The sequence below is a fragment of the Micrasema longulum genome, unplaced genomic scaffold (genome assembly GCF_059751315.1).
Source record: "Micrasema longulum isolate JH-2025_06_02 unplaced genomic scaffold, ASM5975131v1 h1tg000185l, whole genome shotgun sequence".
NCBI classification, from domain to species: domain Eukaryota; kingdom Metazoa; phylum Arthropoda; class Insecta; order Trichoptera; family Brachycentridae; genus Micrasema; species Micrasema longulum.
This window is the reverse complement of record NW_028277390.1, coordinates 526,026-546,765: the sequence shown is the minus strand read 5'-3', so window position 1 is coordinate 546,765 and position 20,740 is coordinate 526,026. Positions and strand designations below refer to the sequence as shown.

The following is a 20,740-nucleotide window of genomic DNA, read 5'->3' as shown; positions in this document are numbered from 1 at the left end:
AATATGCACTTTGTAGCGGAGTAGCGGCCAGCGGCAGTCGAGTGTCGAGAGTGTCGAGAGTGTCGAGAGTGTCGAGAGTGCCGAGTGTCGAGACTGCTCGGAGGTGACCTCCCCACCGCTCATTTATCGATTCGATTTGAAATTGATGTAAACAAAACGACGAAATCACGTAGCGCGATGCATGATTCGACTAGTTGGGTGTGCTATTACATAACTTGATTTAATATGATATTAAAATATCTTCCCACCTGTAGCTCAATCACAAATAACTATCGATGTGATAACAATTTCTCACCATGGTTGTTTATCGTATTCGCGATCACGTGCAACATCCGTGAACACATAATATTAAATGTCAAAATATATACGTTTCGCGACGTATAATCCTGCTGCGCAATCACATATTTGAATTTCACACGTGTAAGTGTGGAAAATATTCCAAAACTGCTATTTTTATTTATGTATTTATTATTTATCATGCTATTTATTGTATTTAGCCGGCGATTGGCAAGCCAAATGTCAAGAAAAGCAGTCGCCATTGTAATTGTAATTTAAATTTCACTTTTTTGTATCAGATACTGCTTACTTTATATATATTGTATTCTTTTTTATAGTAAACGCTGATTTTCGCCAATAAATTGTATTTATTTACGATGAAAACAAAAACAAACCGACACGAGCGTTGACTTAGAGATTACACACGCGTTTACTTATGACTGCGATAACTTAAGCATGTTCATTATTCAACAATGTTTGATTATGTCCAAATGCTTGCAGACTGGCTGGATTTCCTCCCTAGGGAGTTTAAACCAGCCAATGACAGGTCATAAGCCCTGTAAATGCCTAGACTTCCATATTCCCTTCTCGAAAATTTTTTCCCTCTCTGTTGAAATAAATTTAAATATGAACAACTCCCTAGGGAGGAAATCCAGCCAGTCTGCAAGCATTTGGACATAATCAAACATTGTTGAATTACTACCTGGTAAAAGAAGAAGTATAAAAATTGGAAAACTGTTTTCAAGCGTTGCCTAGTAGGTGATTTGGTTCAGCCGGATGAATCTCACCCACGTGATAAAGGTTTCAGCTCTTTTACTTCACAAAAGTCAACAGATGGAAGAGTTTAGGAAATGTGGATGTTCAAACATGGGCAGAATGGTGAATGTTACACAGTGTGTAAAGTGGCCACTTAAACCAGCCAATGACAGGTCATAAGCCCTGTAAATGCCTAGACTTCCATATTCCCTTCTCGAAAAATTTTTCCCTCTGTGTTGAAATAAACTTAAATGTTCATTATTGTTCATTGTGATCGCTCAAATGCTTAGCATGTTTTTAAGCACGTCGATAGTTATTTGTGATTGAGCTCCTGGTCCTACAACCTAAATGTTATTGTGCATTTTTGCTATTTGGTATACTTCCAACGGCGCGTATACTAGACTTTGTCCGATACAGTGTTGGTGTAGGTCCATATTTTTAATCCACTTTTTTAGTTGCATATTCGATTATATATATTAAAATTAAATCACGATTGCAATACAAGCCGTGTCAATTATCGGCTTGGTGAGTCTAATAAATAAATTACAATAAACTTTTATGGAGCTATCAATTTGAACATGTAAAATCAAATATAGCACTTGTAACTGGCGTATTTATTTATTTATTTAAACGCCTTGTAGGCTTTTACATGTTTTACATACATATATACAAATAAAGACAGACATGTGTTTTGTACAGAAGTAGCAAAAAATATAAATGATTTTTAGAAGAAATAGAAACTTATTAAAATGTCATCTTTACATATTAGTATAAAATATATGGGTATACTAAACATATAGTGCATACATATATTGCAGTGGAAAGAACAGAAGTGCATTTTTAAATATGAAGACAGAAATGCATTTGCACAAAAAAAAATAGCAAAAAATACAAATGAATTAAGAGCAAGAAAAAAAAATCATTACATATTAGTAGAAAATATATGGGTATGCATAACAATACATACATACATATATTGCAGTGGAGAGATCAGGAGTATATTTTTTGTATGGGTTATATTAAAATAATCTTAAAATTAGAAGAAAGTAGAAAAATACTGATTTAGAATTCAGATATAAGTCAATAAAAGGTAAACAATTGAAATCAACATAGTATTATTTAGGTATTACAATTTGAAGATAGTAAATTGATACACTGCCTTTTAAAATTCAAAAGTAATATATTAAATATATCTACGTAATTTGCGTATTCATTTGCAAATGTATGAATTCTCCTTATTGGCGATTGTATTGCATAGACTTCGTGACTTGCTTCCTCATTCCGTTTTGTTTACCGTCTGGAAAATTATTAGCCATTCCGAATTCAATAAACTGCCCGATGAGCTAAAACACGAAAATTCGAATAGAAAATCCAAAAGTGTCGCAATTAAAAAATATTGCTTAAATATTTTTGATAGTGATAGTTATTAATGTAATTTATATAGATAACAATAATATTTGGCTGATTTATATAGCGCAGTTTTTGTAAAAAAATCACCTCAAAGGCGCTTTACAATTCTATACCTAAACTTACATTCTAACTAAACTTAAGTGATATATTATATTTCCAGATTTAAAATTGAGGGTATGATAGTCTAAAGAAGTGGGATTTTAGTTGGGATCTGAACTGACTGGGACTGTCGATGATTCGTAAGTTTGAAGGCAATTGGTTCCAGGCAGAGGGGCCGGCGGCGGCAAAAGCACGATCTCCAAATCTAGTATTTGGGGAGCGCCGGATTTCGACAAGTTTTCCTTTTCCCGAACGACCTAAGAATAGATTTTCTTTGTCATGTATTTTCCCTAATACAAAGGTCCGATAGGTATTTTGGAGCCATTTCATGAAGGGATTTAAATACGGTCCAGCAAAGCCTGTATTTTATTCTCTCTGAGCTTTTTAACCAGTCCAAATCTCGAAGATTTTGTGAGATGTGAGAATATTTTTTTACTCCCGTAATAAGCCTTGCTGCTGCATTGAAAACAGATTGAAGTTTATTAGTTTGACATTTTGGGAGATTTGCATATATTCCATTACAGTAATCTAGACGCCAAACGGCATAAGCATTTACAAGAGCTTTAGTTGCATTTATAGGAATATTTCTCCCCACGGATTTGATCTGTCGGAGATGGAAGAAACCAGCACTTACCGTTTTATTGACCCGAGAATAAAGAGAAAGGTCTGAATCTAAATGAACACCCAGTAGTTTAACATTCATTAGTATGAACCCCTAGTGGGGTAAGATCACAACCTGTGATTGAAATTGGTCTAAAAGGTGTTGTCACTTTGTTATAAAGTGTTATAAAGTTTTGTGATAAAGTACTATGTTTTCTTACTATACGGATGAATTATTTATGTATGATATTATGTATTATCACAACCCTTACATACACTGATTAGTTTATGAAAATGTTCGATGTTGTGGGAGAAATAGTTTTCAAAAAAGGGAGGGGATGAACGGAGGGCCCTGAGTTTGTTAACCGGCAACCATCGGCCTTTTAACAAAAACGTATGTTACTACAAATTAATTTATGTTAACAATCCGGATGACTGGAGTCTAGATAAACGGAGCTCCGCTGTTATGTGTGTATAGCGTGTATACTAATAGTAAATATGATTCGTTTGTCTACAATTCCTTAACATTCCTATTTCTTTCCAGCTGTCACCATCGGAGTGCGAATCGTGGGTCCCGCCGGTGGGTTCATCCTGGGCTCGTTCTGCACGCGCGTGTACGCGGACCTCAGCAGCCCCCCGGGCCTGCAGCCCGCGGACCCCGGCTGGGTGGGCGCGTGGTGGCTCGGTGAGTTCTCCCTCCGCACTCCGCACTCCGCATCGGTCGGTCTTCCCATCACCCCGCGATACGTCACAGCGCGGCGCGGCGCGGCGCGTCCCTTCTCCGCGCGTCGCGCCGTGACGTCAGCTGTGCAAAAAATATCCAGACTGGGCGATTATTTATATTTCAATGTCGCGGTCACGGTCACACAGGGACTGGAGTCGGAGACACGCGACTTTCGTCTTGCGCTATCAATATTTATTTATGTTTCTGTTTTTATATTATTTTGTACATTAATATACTACAACAGAGATGAAGAACGATTTAGAGAAGGTATTATAGAAGTCTAGGCATCTTAAAATTAAAAAAAAACAATCAGGCGTCGCCTGAAGGTTGGTTGCCTGTAGGTGAAATAATTAAATTAGATGAATCTCACCCGCATTAATAAAGGTTTCAGCTTTTTAACTTCACAAACATCAACAGCCGAAAGAATTGAAGAAATGTAAATGTTCAAATATGGGCAGAATGGTGAATATTACACAGGGTGTAATGTGGCCACTTAAACCAGCCAAAGACAGGTCATAAGCTCTGTAGATGCCTAGACTTCTATATTACCTTCTCTGAAATGTTTTTTATTCCCCAGGGAGTTGTATCCAATCCTTGTCTACAAAACTTTGGACAAACGCAAAATATTATTTTATTATTATTTTGTACACTTGTTGAACACAGCCGAACACAAGAACCTGACTCTTTTGTATCAAGTTACACCCTGAATTGTTCTATTTTTTATTTCTATGTTTAATAAAGATTACTAAATTAAATTTAAAAAATATAATTTTACTATATTGGTGTACCCGGCGAACGCATCTTTTTATAAACAATAAACTATTATAATCCTCGATGTGCCTAGGTACACTAGGCACCGACTGTATTATATTATTGGATTTCAAAATTACATATTATTATTGTTCTTTTTATCTTTTCTTTTTCTATAAGATATTATAATTTTAGCAATTTATTTAACATACGTTAATAAAACTTTGTTATTAATGTCACACGATTTTATTATTTTAAAAGAATACTACTATAGTTTCGGGAGAGCACTCCTCCCATCGACGAGTGATATAAAACTATTATCAGGATTCAGAATACTGTCCAATCAGAATCACCTGAAGATGGCAGGAGTACCCTCCCGAAACTATAGTAGTGTTATTTTAAAAGAGTCAAATCGTGTATAACTAATAACAAAATTTTATTTTGATAGTAAAATAGTTTTAACGAATACATAACATAAACATATTACAAAAGAGATGGGAGAGAGAGAGAACCTTTTAGATAAAGGAATATAGCGGTCTGGGCATTTACAGGGCTTATGTCCTATCATTGGCTGGTTACATTCACCTATTTATTTATTTTACAGAAACAGTCGACAATGATATAATAACATAAAAAAGATACGGTTTAAAAACAGACCAGCGAAGTTTCTAAATAAAAATCATACATATTAAATTGTGGTACAACAAAAGGGTGTGTTTATGTGTATTTGTATGAGAGTAAGTGTAGAGGTGTGTTTGTGTGTTCAGGTGTGTGTAAGTGTGAGCATCATTAAATAGCAAGTGGGATCATATCGTTGCCAGAAAGAATGAGTTTTAATTTATTTTAAAATAAAGTAAGGGGCATGTTAAATATATCAATAGATAAAAAAAAAGCATTATAGTTAGAGCAAGAACGATAACGATCTTTGAACATCCATATTTCTTCAATTCTTCCATCCGGCGACTCCTGCAAACATTTTTCAATTATTATACTTCTTTTTGGACCAGCCGGTTTAGTCGACAATATCTTGAGTTTGTCCAAATGTTTGCAGACAAAGACTGGATTTCACCCTCTGCGGAGTCTTTAATATTTAAACATTACAACAGAGATGAAGAAGAGTTTAGAGAGGAAATAAGGATGTCTATGTGTTTACTGGACTAGATAAAATGGTTACGGTTCGGTTTATTGTTCCGGTTTCATGTTCTATGTACTGTGTGTCTATAGATAAGTTTAGTACTGGGCACTGATAGGCAAATTAAATAATAATCATAGACACCCACTGCTTCAGTTTCCAGTGAGGGATGGAGCGATGACTTAAATCAATGGCTGGATTCCACTCTCACGTTCCCTTCTCAAAAACGTTTTTCTTTCTGTTGCGAATGTGATAAGTTCTTAAGTAATGATGAAGTAGCTACCTAATGAAATATTTTGTAATAATCACGTGCAGGTACACATAATAATCCGCGATGTTTACAGGTTTGGTGTTGGTCTCTTCCCTTCTCCTACTGACGGGGCTGTGCATGTTCTGCTTCCCGCGCCAGCTGCCCGCCCGGCGCGGCGCGGCGCCCCCGCCCGCGCGCCTCGCGCCGCCCCCCGAGGGCCCTCAGCTCAAGGGTGAGTACCGCCTCCTAACCACTTTGCCCCCCGCTCCCCCACCTTAACTCCGCACAGCCCCTAACGTCGCCCTTCTGCCCGCAGACTTCCCCAAGACCCTGCGGCGCCAGCTCAGCAACGACATCCTGATGTTCCGCACGGCCAGCTGCGTGCTCCACCTGCTTCCCGTGGCGGGGCTGTACACCTTCCTGCCCAAGTACCTGGAGTCGCAGTTCCGCCTGCCGACTCACGACGCCAATCTCATCTCCGGTATGTACTCGCGAGTGCTGTCGGAATGCGATGCAACATTCTGAATGCACCTCTATTGTCTGTTTTCGTTCCTTCGCATTATATAGTTATCGTATGAAGGATACACGGTGAAAAGTACTCGTTTACAAACAATAAAATTTGCAGGAAAGCATAAAAAAATAAAATCCTTGTTTGCGGTATACGTACCAGGTTCATACATTTAATAAAATATGCTTTCAATTTATGCAAAATATATTTTTACATATAATCACAGAAAAAACTATCAAAAATACCTACTTTTAAAAAAAAAGTCCTTTCTTGAATATACAAAAACGATCTCGATACAGAAATCATCATATTTTGGCTGTTTTTTGCCAGCCGTGACCCCCTATTTATTTTCTACAATTTGTAAGACGAGCCGCCAGATTTTGTTAGTTTTCAATATTCCATCTTATAAAACTCATTCAGGAGAAAATAAATGACATTAATATCACAAAAATAGAAAAACTGCAATGAGCCCGTTTAGCCGTTTACTCTTCATATTTGTAAATGGGGCAAAATGCTATGGTCAGGCACCTGATGTACGACTGTAATTTCTGAGAAGCGGAATCATTACCGTCGTTGGCCCTTTCTACAAAATATAGAAAAAGGTATAAAAAAAAGTGAGGTATCCCAGAGACTAGGTCGATTAAAAGATCATCAAATTGCACAAAAAGGGTGATCTATTAAACTGTAAACTACTATGTGTACTCCTGGGTGCCTTAAATACGCATAAAGCATACGGTCCTCATCCTCGATGTTAACTGCTGACAGTCAGTTTATGAAAATTAAGAATCATTCATAGTAATAATATAAACAATGTATCATTATCATATCAGCCCATGTTTCTTCGCTTCGGGACCCGGGCCATCCCCGCCATCCCCGCCTCCGCCCATTGTCTTCCAGCAAGCTCGACCCGTCTCATTAGTGGACCCCATGGTCCTCTTCAGATCTAAATATGTATGTTGTATTTAATAAATAAAGGCAACTATTGTTTTACAGGAATTGGGGGTATTTTGGTGATGGGAGTGGGCATCCTCCTTAGTGGAGCCGTAATACTGAAGCTGGTTCCCACAGCGCGCTTCGTGGCCGGTTGGATTGCCTTCACAGCTCTCGTGTACTCTGCTGGTAAAAAAAATACTACAATTTCATTTCAGTTGTGAGAAAATTATTTTGTATTTCAGTTAGTATTAGAAAAGAAAAAACTATGCTAATAGTTTAAATTGGTCAAACTTACTATATGTTTATTTGTAATTATTAATTTAGTTTGTAAATTTTCCATATAACATAAATTTACTTACTATATTAATTATCAAAATAAATATATTTAAGTAAACAAAGCATTTTGATCGAAAAGTGGAGACTCTTCCAGCTTCCCTGAGACTTTTTGACAACTCAGTAAACATTTTCAAACCTTTATGAGTCCTGATTCTGAGTTTCAGTCAGTCTCACCTTAGGAAGCCTGAAGTCACCTCTAATAATAATAATATTTGGCTGATGAAAAATCGCCTCAAGGGCGCTTTACAATTGTATACCTAAACTTACATTCTAACTAAACTAAAGTGATATATTATATTTCCAGATTTAAAATTGAGGGTATGATAGTCTAAAGAAGTGGGATTTTAGTTGGGATCTGAACTGACTGGGACTGTCGATGATTCGTAAGTTTGAAGGCAAAAGCACAATCTCCAAATCTAGTTTTTTTATTATATAAATAAAACACGAGTGATACTTTAATCCACAAATTTGGAATATCCAGTGACCGGTTTCATCGCTTTCGCGACATCTTCGAGACTGGTATATTTATTAAAAAGTTAAATGTATTTATACATAACAGAGGTAAGGATACATAATTCAAAGTTATATGTAAGTAAATTAAATAAAGTTATTTTTATCTTAAGGATCATTATCGACAAATTTTCTATGGGTTAACAAATGAATGGATATAATGTTATTTTAATGAGTTTAAGTATTTTATTTTATTGTTGGTGTCCCATCCTTCGTGAGTGTGGTTTTGTAATGATTTCTGAAAAACAAGGGGTAAAAAGTCATTAGTAAAATTATATTACAATGGGTAAAGTAATGGAGAATGCACATGTGTTATCTGTTCATTAAGTAATTCTACGTCGGGTTTATTTTTTAATCTATTAATTTCGAGAATTTCTAATTTGTCAAGTTTATGGCCTTTGGGTGCAATATGAATTATTTTTACATTATTTTTTAATTCGAAGGAATGTTTGTTTTCTATTAAATGATTGGCAAAATTTAATAGAAAACAAACATTCCTTCGAATTAAAAAATAATGTAAAAATAATTCATATTGCACCCAAAGGCCATAAACTTGACAAATTAGAAATTCTCGAAATTAATAGATTAAAAAATAAACCCGACGTAGAATTACTTAATGAACAGATAACACATGTGCATTCTCCATTACTTTACCCATTGTAATATAATTTTACTAATGACTTTTTACCCCTTGTTTTTCAGAAATCATTACAAAACCACACTCACGAAGGATGGGACACCAACAATAAAATAAAATACTTAAACTCATTAAAATAACATTATATCCATTCATTTGTTAACCCATAGAAAATTTGTCGATAATGATCCTTAAGATAAAAATAACTTTATTTAATTTACTTACATATAACTTTGAATTATGTATCCTTACCTCTGTTATGTATAAATACATTTAACTTTTTAATAAATATACCAGTCTCGAAGATGTCGCGAAAGCGATGAAACCGGTCACTGGATATTCCAAATTTGTGGATTAAAGTATCACTCGTGTTTTATTTATATAATAAATTACAATGAACTTCCATCAAGAATTTTCACTTACAAACTTAAATGTTCCAAATCTAGTGTTTGGGGAGCGCCGGATTTCGACAAGTTTTCCTCTTCCTGAATAAAATACTACTCGTTTCATACTTATGGAAGTCCTCATTATATTTAAATACCTTCCAACATGTATCCAGGAAGCAGTACATTTTTCAACTTGTAAATGAAAGTCACTCAAAATATTAAAAATATATTTTTTTAATGTCCAGGATATTTAATTTATCTAGCGTAAATTTAATTTTGGTGTATTGACCACACTTTCATACTACTCTCATTGCCGTGTAGCTCCAAAATAATAAGCGCTACTGTCGGTAATAATTGACGCGGTAAAAATATCTCACCGCGATTGTTTATCGTTTTACCGATTCCAATGGAACATCGACTTAAATTTATAGGTCGGGAACTATTATATATTTTAATATTGCCACACTTCAAAGAAAGGAAACCTTGCAAAGTGTAAAATAAACTAATAAACTGAAACTAGACTCTTGGTGGCTTTGGCACTTTGAGGTTTAGCGTTTGGCCAGGTAACCACGATGAACCAATCTCTCCGATGCGCATGCTCGAGTTTATTATCACCGTCCACTTCCATCGTGATCAGTCAAGTTGCTTAAGAATTTTTAATCGACGTCCATAAACGTCTTTGAATGAGATACTGTTTCCTGTAACTTGAATTTTTTTAACTCCGTATTGTTTTCAAAGAACAGCACAGCACTATGGAGATATAGTTCAAATTTATTTATTGTGTAAGCAGACAACTGGTAGAATTCCATATTTAATTTGGTAATGTATCCAAAATAAAACAAGTTTATTGGATTATAATTCTACTTTATTTTTTTATAAAATATACAAAGGGTATGTTGTGACGCGTTTTGTCTTGTTAGGACATTTTCAAACAAATTAACTTAAATATTTACAAAGTTTCCTTAAAAATAAAGTAGAATTATAATCCAATAAACTTGTTTTATTTTGGATACATTACCAAAATAAATAGTTCAAATTGTTAAATAATATAACTTGGATTCCAGTTAATAAATTAAGGAATGTTTTGCAGGTATGTTGTTACTCATGTTTGTGGGTTGTACGACGGATGGGCTGGTTGGTCTGTCGGCTTTGACACCCGCCCCCGGTCTCACCCCCCTGTCCGCCACCCCCTGGGGCGCCAACCCCCCTCCGCCGCCGGGCTGCGGAGACTTCTGCAACTGCGACCAAAACAAATTTGGGATAGTTTGTGGACAGGTAATACACCAAGTTCGTTTGGCGTGCTTTTGTTATCGGCGGTTGACATTTGTGGATTTTTCAACACCGAATCACTTCCGCGCTAGACCTTTTCATCAGACACAGACTGTACAGATGATGCTTGGCTTTGGCGTTGGATGTTTATAGCTGTTTCTGAAACCATTTATCTGTCAACTCAATTTCACTTTTATTTTATTCAAGGTACGTAACTTATCCCGCAAATACTGTATATTTTACAGAACTTGCGTAGCGCCGCCGTCGCAGTGAGCAAAAATCGTATTTTAATCATCGTCGCCTCGATAGAGAAACAACGCCGCTTTTTCAACCAATCTTTTTTGTAATAAATAAAACCGTAGTTTTGTTATTAAAATGCCATACTCCAAATTCTTCTAGCTGCTTGCGTTTAAAAGTTATAACGGTTTTAAGTATTTAATATACCACCGCACCCCTGTATAATGAAATACCTCAAGACGCAAGCGGAGGGAGGGTGGGGAGTTTTGAATAATAATTAAGTACCACATCTAAAACACATGTGCAAAAAATCAGCTGGTTATGAAACATTTTCTGTTTAAAACCTAAAATTCCTGGGCTAGTGTCTCTTCATTCATTCTATTCTTGTACTATAAAAATTCTTTGGACATAAACACGTAAACAATGTAGCTACAAATAAATCAAACTCGGTTGTGGCCCTGTGGTAGTGTCGCAGACTCAGAGATCAGAGGTCCTATCTATTTCCTTTTTATCGAGCACAGTTATTTCTGACAAATAAATATTTTTCATCATCACCATAATTCCCGTATCAGAGCCCAACGGTGCATAGATGCAACCATAGCATTTTTGCAATCATTTATACTGTATGTGTAGGAAAGCTGATCAGTCTCACTCCTGAAATACCATAGGCATAGGAAGAATAAAATACTATTGTGAAAAGCCGCCTACCGAACAGATATTTCTGCCGCTGAACAGAAACCTGGGCCGCGATTTCTTGAAAATCGATGCTTTGTTTTTTAGAATGAGTAAATAACATGTCATTGAAAGTATCGTCCATCACTAGTGACTACTTTCTTCCATCTTTCTGGCTGCGTACAAATACTATCTCGAAAGAGCTACCCATCGTTTGAGGTTACCCATGAATATAGCTATTTTTTGGCATCTTCGTAAGAATGGAAATGCAGCTCAGCCAGGCCATTAGTCATCGATCGGAACAAGTGGTATTCGGAAGGAGCAATATCTGGTGAATGTGTTGGGTGGGGTAGGACTTCCCATTTGAGTGTTTCCAAATATGCTTTGACTGGCCTTGCAACATGTGGCCGAGCGTTGTCATGCTGAAAAATTACTTTGTCATGTCTCTTCTCGTATTGGGGCTGTTTTTCCTCATCAATTATAGTCGAAGCGATCTCCAGATATGATTTCGTTGGGTTTGAGGAGCTCACCACCATGATACCACCAAATAGTTTGCAATAGAGTATGAATTTGGAACCATGGATATTCCGCTTTGCTGTCGATGTTTTCGACTTTTCATCACCAGTCACGACGTATCATCGTAATGCAAAAATCTTTCCTGTTTTGCCGTTGGAGCAGCTGTTTATGCATGAAAAAACGGCTTTTAATGTCTCTCGGCTTCAATTCGTACGGCACCCAATTTTCTTCCTTTGAATCATTCCTGATGCTTTCAAACATTTGACAACTGTTGTGTAATCAACTCCTAATGATTCCGCAAGTTCGTTTTGTGTCTGACATGGGTCTTCATCGAGTAATGCTTCCAATTCTTCGTCTTCATACTTTTTCGGTGCGCCAGAGTGTTCTTTATCTTCAACATCAAAATCATTATTTTTAAAGCATCGAAACCGATCTTTGCACGTTGTTTCCGACAGAGCGTGGTTGCCATAAGTCTCCTCGAGAATTCTGTGTGCTTCAGTTGCAGATTTAAAAAAAAAAAAGTAACGCAGTAAAATCCCCTACAAATACATACTCTTTTTTTGGCATAAAATTTGACATGTTTAATGCTATAAAAAAATATGTTGTTTACATTTCGGCGGAATAGCATATTGTATTTTCATTTCAAGCCTAACGCTGAGCTTCACGACAAACTTGGCTTTAGTATTGCCCGATGTAAAAAGGCCAGCGAGAACTTATTCCCCATTATTATATTCTGTACTATGTGATTTATAAATATATAGACCGTCGAGTGATGCTTTGGTTGCAGGACGGCAAATCTTACTTCTCAGCGTGTCACGCCGGATGCCACAACGTTAGTCTGGTAAATGAGAAGTTCGAGTACTCCAACTGCCAGTGTATCACCAGCTCCACCGACCACTCTACAGACTGGTGAGTGCTTCCACTGTCTAAGTCACCAGGTCCACCGACCCCTGTATAAACTGACGAGTGCTCCCGCTATATTTCTAGTCTGTACAATTATATGATATGAATGCTGGAACTTTGGACCGATATTAAAATGACAAAGACTCTACAGTATTTCATCATCAGGACAATGAAGAACTTCAGCCCTATGGGAAATTGGATACAAAAAGTTTTCTTGCGCGCGGTATAAATTAGAGCATTGTATGGCAAACTTTCTTGAAAATGTACAAAGATTTAAAAAATATATATTTTAATTAAATTACTTTGAACGACATTACTGGTTTATATGAATCAACCAATGATAAGAGATTTGTGGAGGATTTCCGATTTACGGTAATTCAACGGATTATTCGGAAGAACCGACTGAGAAAAAGCGGAAGAGAACTTGAGACGTCACACGAGTAATTTCATTAAAACAAAACTTTAAAAAATCATGGCGCTAATAATACGATATATAAAAATTTAAAAAAAAAAATTGGCTTTGTTTAATAGTCTTTTAACAAATAAAAATGAACAAAAAAAACATTGAACTTCCTCATTATAGCTGATTTTCAAACAGAGATAATTTAAAAAGGTAAATAAAATGGTAGTGGAACTCTTTAACTGTTATATTCTTAGCATTATAAATTTTTACCAGCTTAAATTTAAGATTTCATATAAGGGAAAAAATAAAGATTAGCCACACGATCACTTGCACTGTTATATTTCTATGAATGTCATCCTATTGTGTGCATAGTTTTTATTTAAGTTCAGTATTTTAAAGTCGGTAATAAAGTTTCATCAACAAGCTTCTAGAGTGGCTCGGTGGTATGAAATTTTTAATGATTTATTAGTTCCGCTATATTTTTATTTATGTTTAGTAAAAATTAAAAATCACGGTCAAAGTGGTAAATGATACACTCGAACCAGCCTCCTTGCTCCTTTAGAGATGTCTCTCTCGATAAAACCACCAGATATCTGTTTCAATGTATGTATCGGTGATGCAGGGGGCCCGTGGGAGAGGCGGGAGGCAGCGCTCGCGGCGGCTACTGTCCCGAGGATTGCGACAACTTTGTGATCTTCATCTGCATCTTCTCCTTCGTGATGTTCACGCACGCCACGGGCGAGGTGGGCTCCGTGCTGCTCATCATGCGCTGTACCGACCCCAAGGACAAAGCCATGGCCATGGGCATCATCCAGTTTGCTATCGGCCTGTTCGGGAATGTGCCGTGTCCCATAATATTCGGGGTGGTCGTGGACTCAGCCTGCTTGTTGTGGGACTCGGTGTGTGACACTCGCGGTGCGTGCGTACTCTACGACTCTAGCGTCTTTCGTTACTTCTTCTTGGGTGAGTTATTTTACTGAGGTCCTACATATCTGTTTATTGTCATTTTCTTCAGCCTATTTTAATCAGCACGACTCGATATAGCAACTATTTTGCACGATGCACCTTGTTTATTTATTTATAAACGCCCAGAAGGCTCTTACAATATTAAGTTAAAAAGTACATAAAGTACCATTGCAATTGACATAAAATAGAATCATAATTATTTCACTAATATGTTAATAATTATTTTTAAAAAAAGAAAATGAAAATAAAGTAAAGATGAATAGAAATTAAAAAAGAGGAGAATTGAGGGGATGGCCATTCAATGAAAAGAATAGCTAATTTAATTGCAGCAGGAGTGATTTGGAGCAAGTCCAACCGTTTTTTTATGTAATTTTTTTATCTTCACCCCTGAAACAAAACAAATTGTGTTACTTCGTATTTTAGAATTTTTCTAATATTAACAGTATTTCTTTAAAATGTCTGGATTTTAGAACGTTTTGTTTTTGAGATTATTTCTGTATGTATATTGTTTATTAGTAAGTTATAACTAGGTGTTACAACTATTTAAAATAAATACATTACATTATATAAATATCTTCATACAGTATCCTGTTGATTTAAGCATCCTGTAGCTGAAACACAAATAACTTTAGACGTGCTAATAAGCGATGTGATAACAATTTCTCACCATGGTTGTTTATCGTATTCGCGATCACAATGAAACATCCGTGAACGCCAAAAATGACAAAATATTTACGTTTTGCGACGTTTAATCCTGCTGCGCGCGCAATCACATATTTTAATGTCACCGGTGTAGATATGGAAAATATTCCAAAATGGCTATGTTTGTTTATTTATTTATCATTAAACACGTAAATAATGGGGATTTATATTTATCACGCTATTTATTGCACTTAGCCGGAAGTTGGAAAGTCAAATGTCAAGAAAAGTAGTCGCCATAGTAATTGTAATTTAATTTGAACTTTTTTGTATCAGATACTCCTTACTATTTTGCAAATGCAATATATTGTATTATTTTGTAAAGTAAACGCCGATTTTTCCCCAATGAACTGTATTTATTTACGAGGAAAACAAAAAACAAACCGACACACGTTGACTTATAACTGTGATAACTTAAGCATGTTCATTATTGTTAATTGTGATCGCTCAAATGCTTAGCATGTCTTTAAGCACGTTGAGAGTTATTTTTGATTTAGCTACTGGAATGTTAATGTTAATGTAATTTATTTGTTTAACTGTATTTTTACATAAGAATAATAACAATAAAAATAATATTGGCCATTCCGAATTTAATAAACTGCCCGATGAGCTAAAACACAAAAAGTCAAATTGCAAATACAAAAGTGTTACTTAAATCTTTTTGATACTGATCGTCATTAATGTAATTTATATAGATAGTGTAAAGTACTGCGTTTTATGTTTCTTATATTATGTTTTCTTACCATTTTGGATTGTATTAACTATGCATGATATTATGTATTGTCACAAAAATGTTTTCTTTTTATTTACGGTCCCAAATGAGTTTTTTTTTAACAACTGGAAGTATAATACCTACTTCATGTATTATATGTTTTATTCATAATAAAAATATTAAAAAAAAACATTAACTTTAATATGCGATGTAGGTACAATAGGTTTTTTTAGGAAAAAAGTATTGCGTTCTTATAGTTTACCTAGGTATTTAAATTTTGGGGCTATTTTCAACAAGTTGTCGAAGATGCTGGGAACTATGAGAAATAGGAACCATGTTGTGATAGAGTGGCATTTGAACCCTGCACTTCGAGTCTGCGACACTGGCCATGGGGCCACATCCCGGTTTATTTATTATTATTTTTATATGGGAATTGAATTTCACACCAGAATAGGCGTATAATAAATATATATAAATTAAATATTTCTATTACTATACTCACTATTTTTCCAATTTAACACTACTTTTTCACACTGTGTTTGCAATATATAAATAAATAGTAGAGTACGACCCGAGTTCAGTTCTATCCTTAAATGAAGCAAACAGCATCAAGCGAGGTCCTTAAACACGTAAATAATGGGGATAAGTGGAACCTATTTGTTTCTGATATTGATTTTCATTCATAAAACAATATAATTTTTTTTTGCGAAGAAGTCATCTTACGTGTCAGATTTCCATTTACGTGCATCTAATCATCGGGGCACTTTTATTATTTTTAGTGTCTACCTAAATGCTTTTTCTCATCTCTTTACATTTTTTTTTTTCTACCATCCATTGGTAAATCTAATATTTGCTGTACAGTGGTAAATTACAACACAAAACACCCACGCTTGAGAAATATCATATTAAGATCACACAATTACTTTGATAAATGAACTGTGACATTGCAAACATACGGTGTTTGTACTGTAATGATATCAAATCCACCGTGTGCCTTGCGTTAAGCAACAAAATCGTAGGTAATTTCCGGGAACAATATTATTTCATAATTCTGAAAGAGCATTGGGCGGGGTTGCGTTACACGGCATATATTAAACTGTAAAATATATAATTACTTGAGCAATTGGCGTGATTGCTTAATATTCAAACAAGTGCGTAAAAATGAAATCACAAATCACACAATCACTTTGTTGTCATAATTTATGTATTTTTATTCCAATTTCACATTGGAAATATGACTTTTTTATATTTTTTTTAATTGTCCTTTCTTTTGTAACCTGAATAAATAGAGGACTACATCAGTCAAAAATACCTAATGCAAGGTATTTGATGAATGCGTCTCTTAAATTGTCTCTTGGAGCTTACACCTATTAGGAGTTGTTAGCGCAAAAACTTTATGCCCTTGACTATAAAAAGTATCTTTCAGGAACCACGGGGGGCATAATGGGACTGGCCTTCCTAGTGGACCTTGTGGTGTGCTACAAGGCCAGCAAGATCGACATCAACCCTGAGGGCGGCGGCGAGGGGGCCGAGGGGGGCGAGCTGCCCCCCCTGGCACCGCCCCCTTCCGCTCCCCTCACGCTGTTACCCTCCGACACGCCGCTGTGACACCCCCACTCGACTAATTACATGTAATACATATTTTATAATGATGTGCCTTTGTTTCGCGGATTGATTGTTATTTCTGATAGTGAAAATGTGACTCTTAGGAGTGTTTCCATCGGCTCGTTCCCAAATTCAATGTGATTTATTATCTTGTGTGCTTTTGGAACAAAGAAGACAGTCTTTATTTATATTTGACTTCCAAGGCGTTTGGCCCTCGCTCATGCTAGATCTGAGTTTCCAGAATACGATAGAAATGTGTATCTTCTCTTTATACCACGAGTATAAAATTTACTGAGGTTTGCTACAGAGCATGTTCTAAACTAGTCTTTAAATGAACTATAAGTCTATTTTTATACTGTTGAATTTGTATTTATTTAACTACATATTTGTTATTGAATAAGTCCCCCGGGTGGAAATCTTCGTATGTATAAACGAAGCTAGTGACATTATACGAGATGTTTACATCCATTATTGTATAGGTGACTTGTGTTTGCAGAAGTTTATTGATGTATTATTATACGTACAAGTTTTTAGTATACTAATTTTATTGGCATTTACACCAAGTTATTTTAAGCCGAGGAAATGGAGAGAATCTCGCGTACTGAGCTCCAACTTGCTTACGTAATATTATGTCCTCTCACGCACACTACTGGGAATGGACGAGTCCTTTACGTGCAATAGCTATATTTTGTTGCTGTAGATATTTCACCGTTGTTAAGTAGTTTAAATGAATTTTATCGTTAATAATGAATTTATTAACATACAGTAGCGAGCATTGAAATATTGTATTTGGCTGTTTATTATATGAAGAGGTTGAAAACAATATCGCCACTGTCCATTATCACTGTTTTTGGGAAGACTAACAAAACCAGGAGCGAAAAGACTATTAAAGCTAGTTCAATGCTCAACTTGTGCGTGGTAAAACATGTAGCGAAAAGGGACTTAAAGACCTAAAAACTTCAAAGAATCGTCTTAAAATCGTCTTTTCGCTACTGGTTTTGTTGATCTTCCCAAAATCAGTGATCATGGACAGTGGGGGTTTTGCTTTTAACCCCCTCGTATGTTAATGCCTTTTTTACTTATGTTATTATTTTAATCGGGTTGTGGTTCCGTGTCTAGCGTTGCGGACTCACGGATCAGAGGGCCGAGGTTCAAACCCCAGTCTACTCCATCTTGGTTTCCATTTTTTGATAGTGAGCTATTTACAACTCATTGAAAATGGCCACCAAAATGAAAATATTTGGGTAAATTAAAAAAAAAGAAGTTAATTTCATAGTATAAAAATTATAGCTTTCATTAGATACCTATTTAGTTCTTAAACCTTTTCAATTCACCCTATTAGGTGAACTAAAAAAAATCTAATTATTCACCTAAAAATATTTTTTTCTTGGATTTATATAGAAATGGGTTTTTTCAGTGAAAAATTCAATCATTATTTATGGGTTTTTTCAGTGAAAAATTCAATAATTATTTTTTTCTTCTTCTCAGATTTCACTAGAAATATCAATCATTGGGACTTTTTGGCCCGATTTTATCTTTTTAGAACCTCTTTAATGCTTCGTGGCACGGAATTCACTAAATTTTAGAGGCAGTACAATAATCACTTCATACTTTTCTGTTTTTAAAAAAAAAAAAAAAATGACAATGGCTTGGATGCGTTTATTTCTATCGCTATTACATTTGACAGTTTCATATTTAGTTTCCGGGCCAATCCAGTGATGAAATCCCATTAATTTTCAGTAAAACCTTAATGTAAAATGAATATAAAAGGATTTATTATTTTACTTATATTATTTACGATATATGATAACGTAACTCCGTTCTTATATTCGCTGTACCTTTGAATTGATTCTTCCTGCAGAATTGCTTCGGCAATCGATCATCGGCCGGAGTTGTCTTTTTTTTCTTCCCTGAACTTTTTTTTCGCTCCAGACATGGAACAGCTTTATATTTTTAGTACAATTTAACACTGCAAGTTGATTATATCCGATCTGACACCCTATAGCTCTAGATACTCTAGAGCTAATTTTTTTCCACACCAAATTGAGAATTATAATTTTTGTAACACTCAATGTTTTCACTTTTTCCAGACTTGGATTAAAAAAACAAACCAGCGTGTTAACTCGTTGTTATACACGATGAAAATTAATTTTTTGTATTTAAATGTAAGACCTCCACAAGTATACAAAAATAACTGTAAATAATTTTTAGAACTCCCTTATTTCTGCTCTTACCATTTTCAGTGACTAATAACATTTCAATGCTAGCTACTGTATCTATACAGTTATGTGTTTTTGTAGTAAGGTAACTAAAGAGGACTCGAGTAACCATTGTCGAGTCTGTGTTTCTGCGGAGTTGGAACTCCGGTCTTCTAACTGCCTTAGGATGTTGGTGAAATCCTAATTATATTGCCTAGTGTATTGAATGTATTGTTTGAGTCTGAGTCAATTTTGTATGTATGTTTGTTTATTAGGTATGCTTAAATTATGTAACTGTTTTCCTTCTATTGACTAGATTACAAATAATATGCTGACTATGAATTTAATTTAATTCCAATATCCAGTATTTTGTCGGTTTTATATAAAACATTTGTATTGTTTATTCTACGTGATACCATAGTCGCTTATAAATTTGCCCCATTTTCTTAAATTTGTTGCATTTCTCGTGAGAATTTCTAACTCTGCTCACTCACTGAGAGTTAAAAATACTGTTAATATATAATATGTATTAAAATAAATAACCGCAAAGTTAGTGCTTCAAATATAAACTTTATATAATATGTATATTTAATTATCTTTATACATATATATATATATATATATATGTCAATACAGTAAAACCCCTGTTTCACGTTTTTCAAGGGAGCAACAAAAAAGTGTTATACTGAGGTAAACACTAAAGTGAGGAAATAAAAAACTGCAGAAAAATTGTAAAAAACGCTCATATTTACCTATGATTTAATTAAAAATATTTTGTATTTTTTCAATCAGTACCACAGTGTGTTTTTTTTATTGAATTAAAAACAAAACATGTTTAAATAATTTTATATAGGTACTTAACATTAAAAACACGAAAATAAAAATTTGAATTTGCATAAAATGCATACGATGATTTTTTCCCTAAATATTGTAAAATTTTGTTTATATGGTATCACTTTTTTTAGTATGGCACCACAGTCATTTACATCGCGGCAAAACTGTTTCACACTTTTATGTTAACTGTTTAAACATTCTTCTTTCCGAATTATGTTTAAAACTTCAAATAATATTTCTATTGCCAAATTTTTAACCTTTCTGCATCGTAATTTATTGATGTAAAGACTTTATTCTTCCTAAATATGCGTCAACCGCATGTCACAATTTAGCGAAATGACAAAATTAGACACTTAAACAAAATGGAGAATTACACTGAACCTACTTTGAATTTAGTTTGAGACAACAAATTACACATT

The 20,740-nt window shown here is 35.0% G+C and overlaps 1 protein-coding gene across 1 annotated transcript in view; it reads left to right on the top strand.

Annotated features, from left to right (window-relative positions):
• Oatp74D (Organic anion transporting polypeptide 74D) overlaps positions 1-18,928 on the top strand; it is a 58,075-nt gene extending 39,147 nt beyond the window's left edge. The window contains exons 6-13 of the mRNA XM_088243118.1: positions 3,686-3,826; positions 6,092-6,229; positions 6,314-6,478; positions 7,499-7,624; positions 10,398-10,582; positions 12,789-12,910; positions 13,930-14,270; positions 17,111-18,928. Coding sequence (XP_088099244.1) covers positions 3,686-3,826; positions 6,092-6,229; positions 6,314-6,478; positions 7,499-7,624; positions 10,398-10,582; positions 12,789-12,910; positions 13,930-14,270; positions 17,111-17,292 — 1,400 coding nt within the window. The 3' untranslated portion in view covers positions 17,293-18,928. The remainder of the gene's footprint in view (positions 1-3,685; positions 3,827-6,091; positions 6,230-6,313; positions 6,479-7,498; positions 7,625-10,397; positions 10,583-12,788; positions 12,911-13,929; positions 14,271-17,110) is intronic.
• Positions 18,929-20,740: the final 1,812 nt, after the last annotated feature.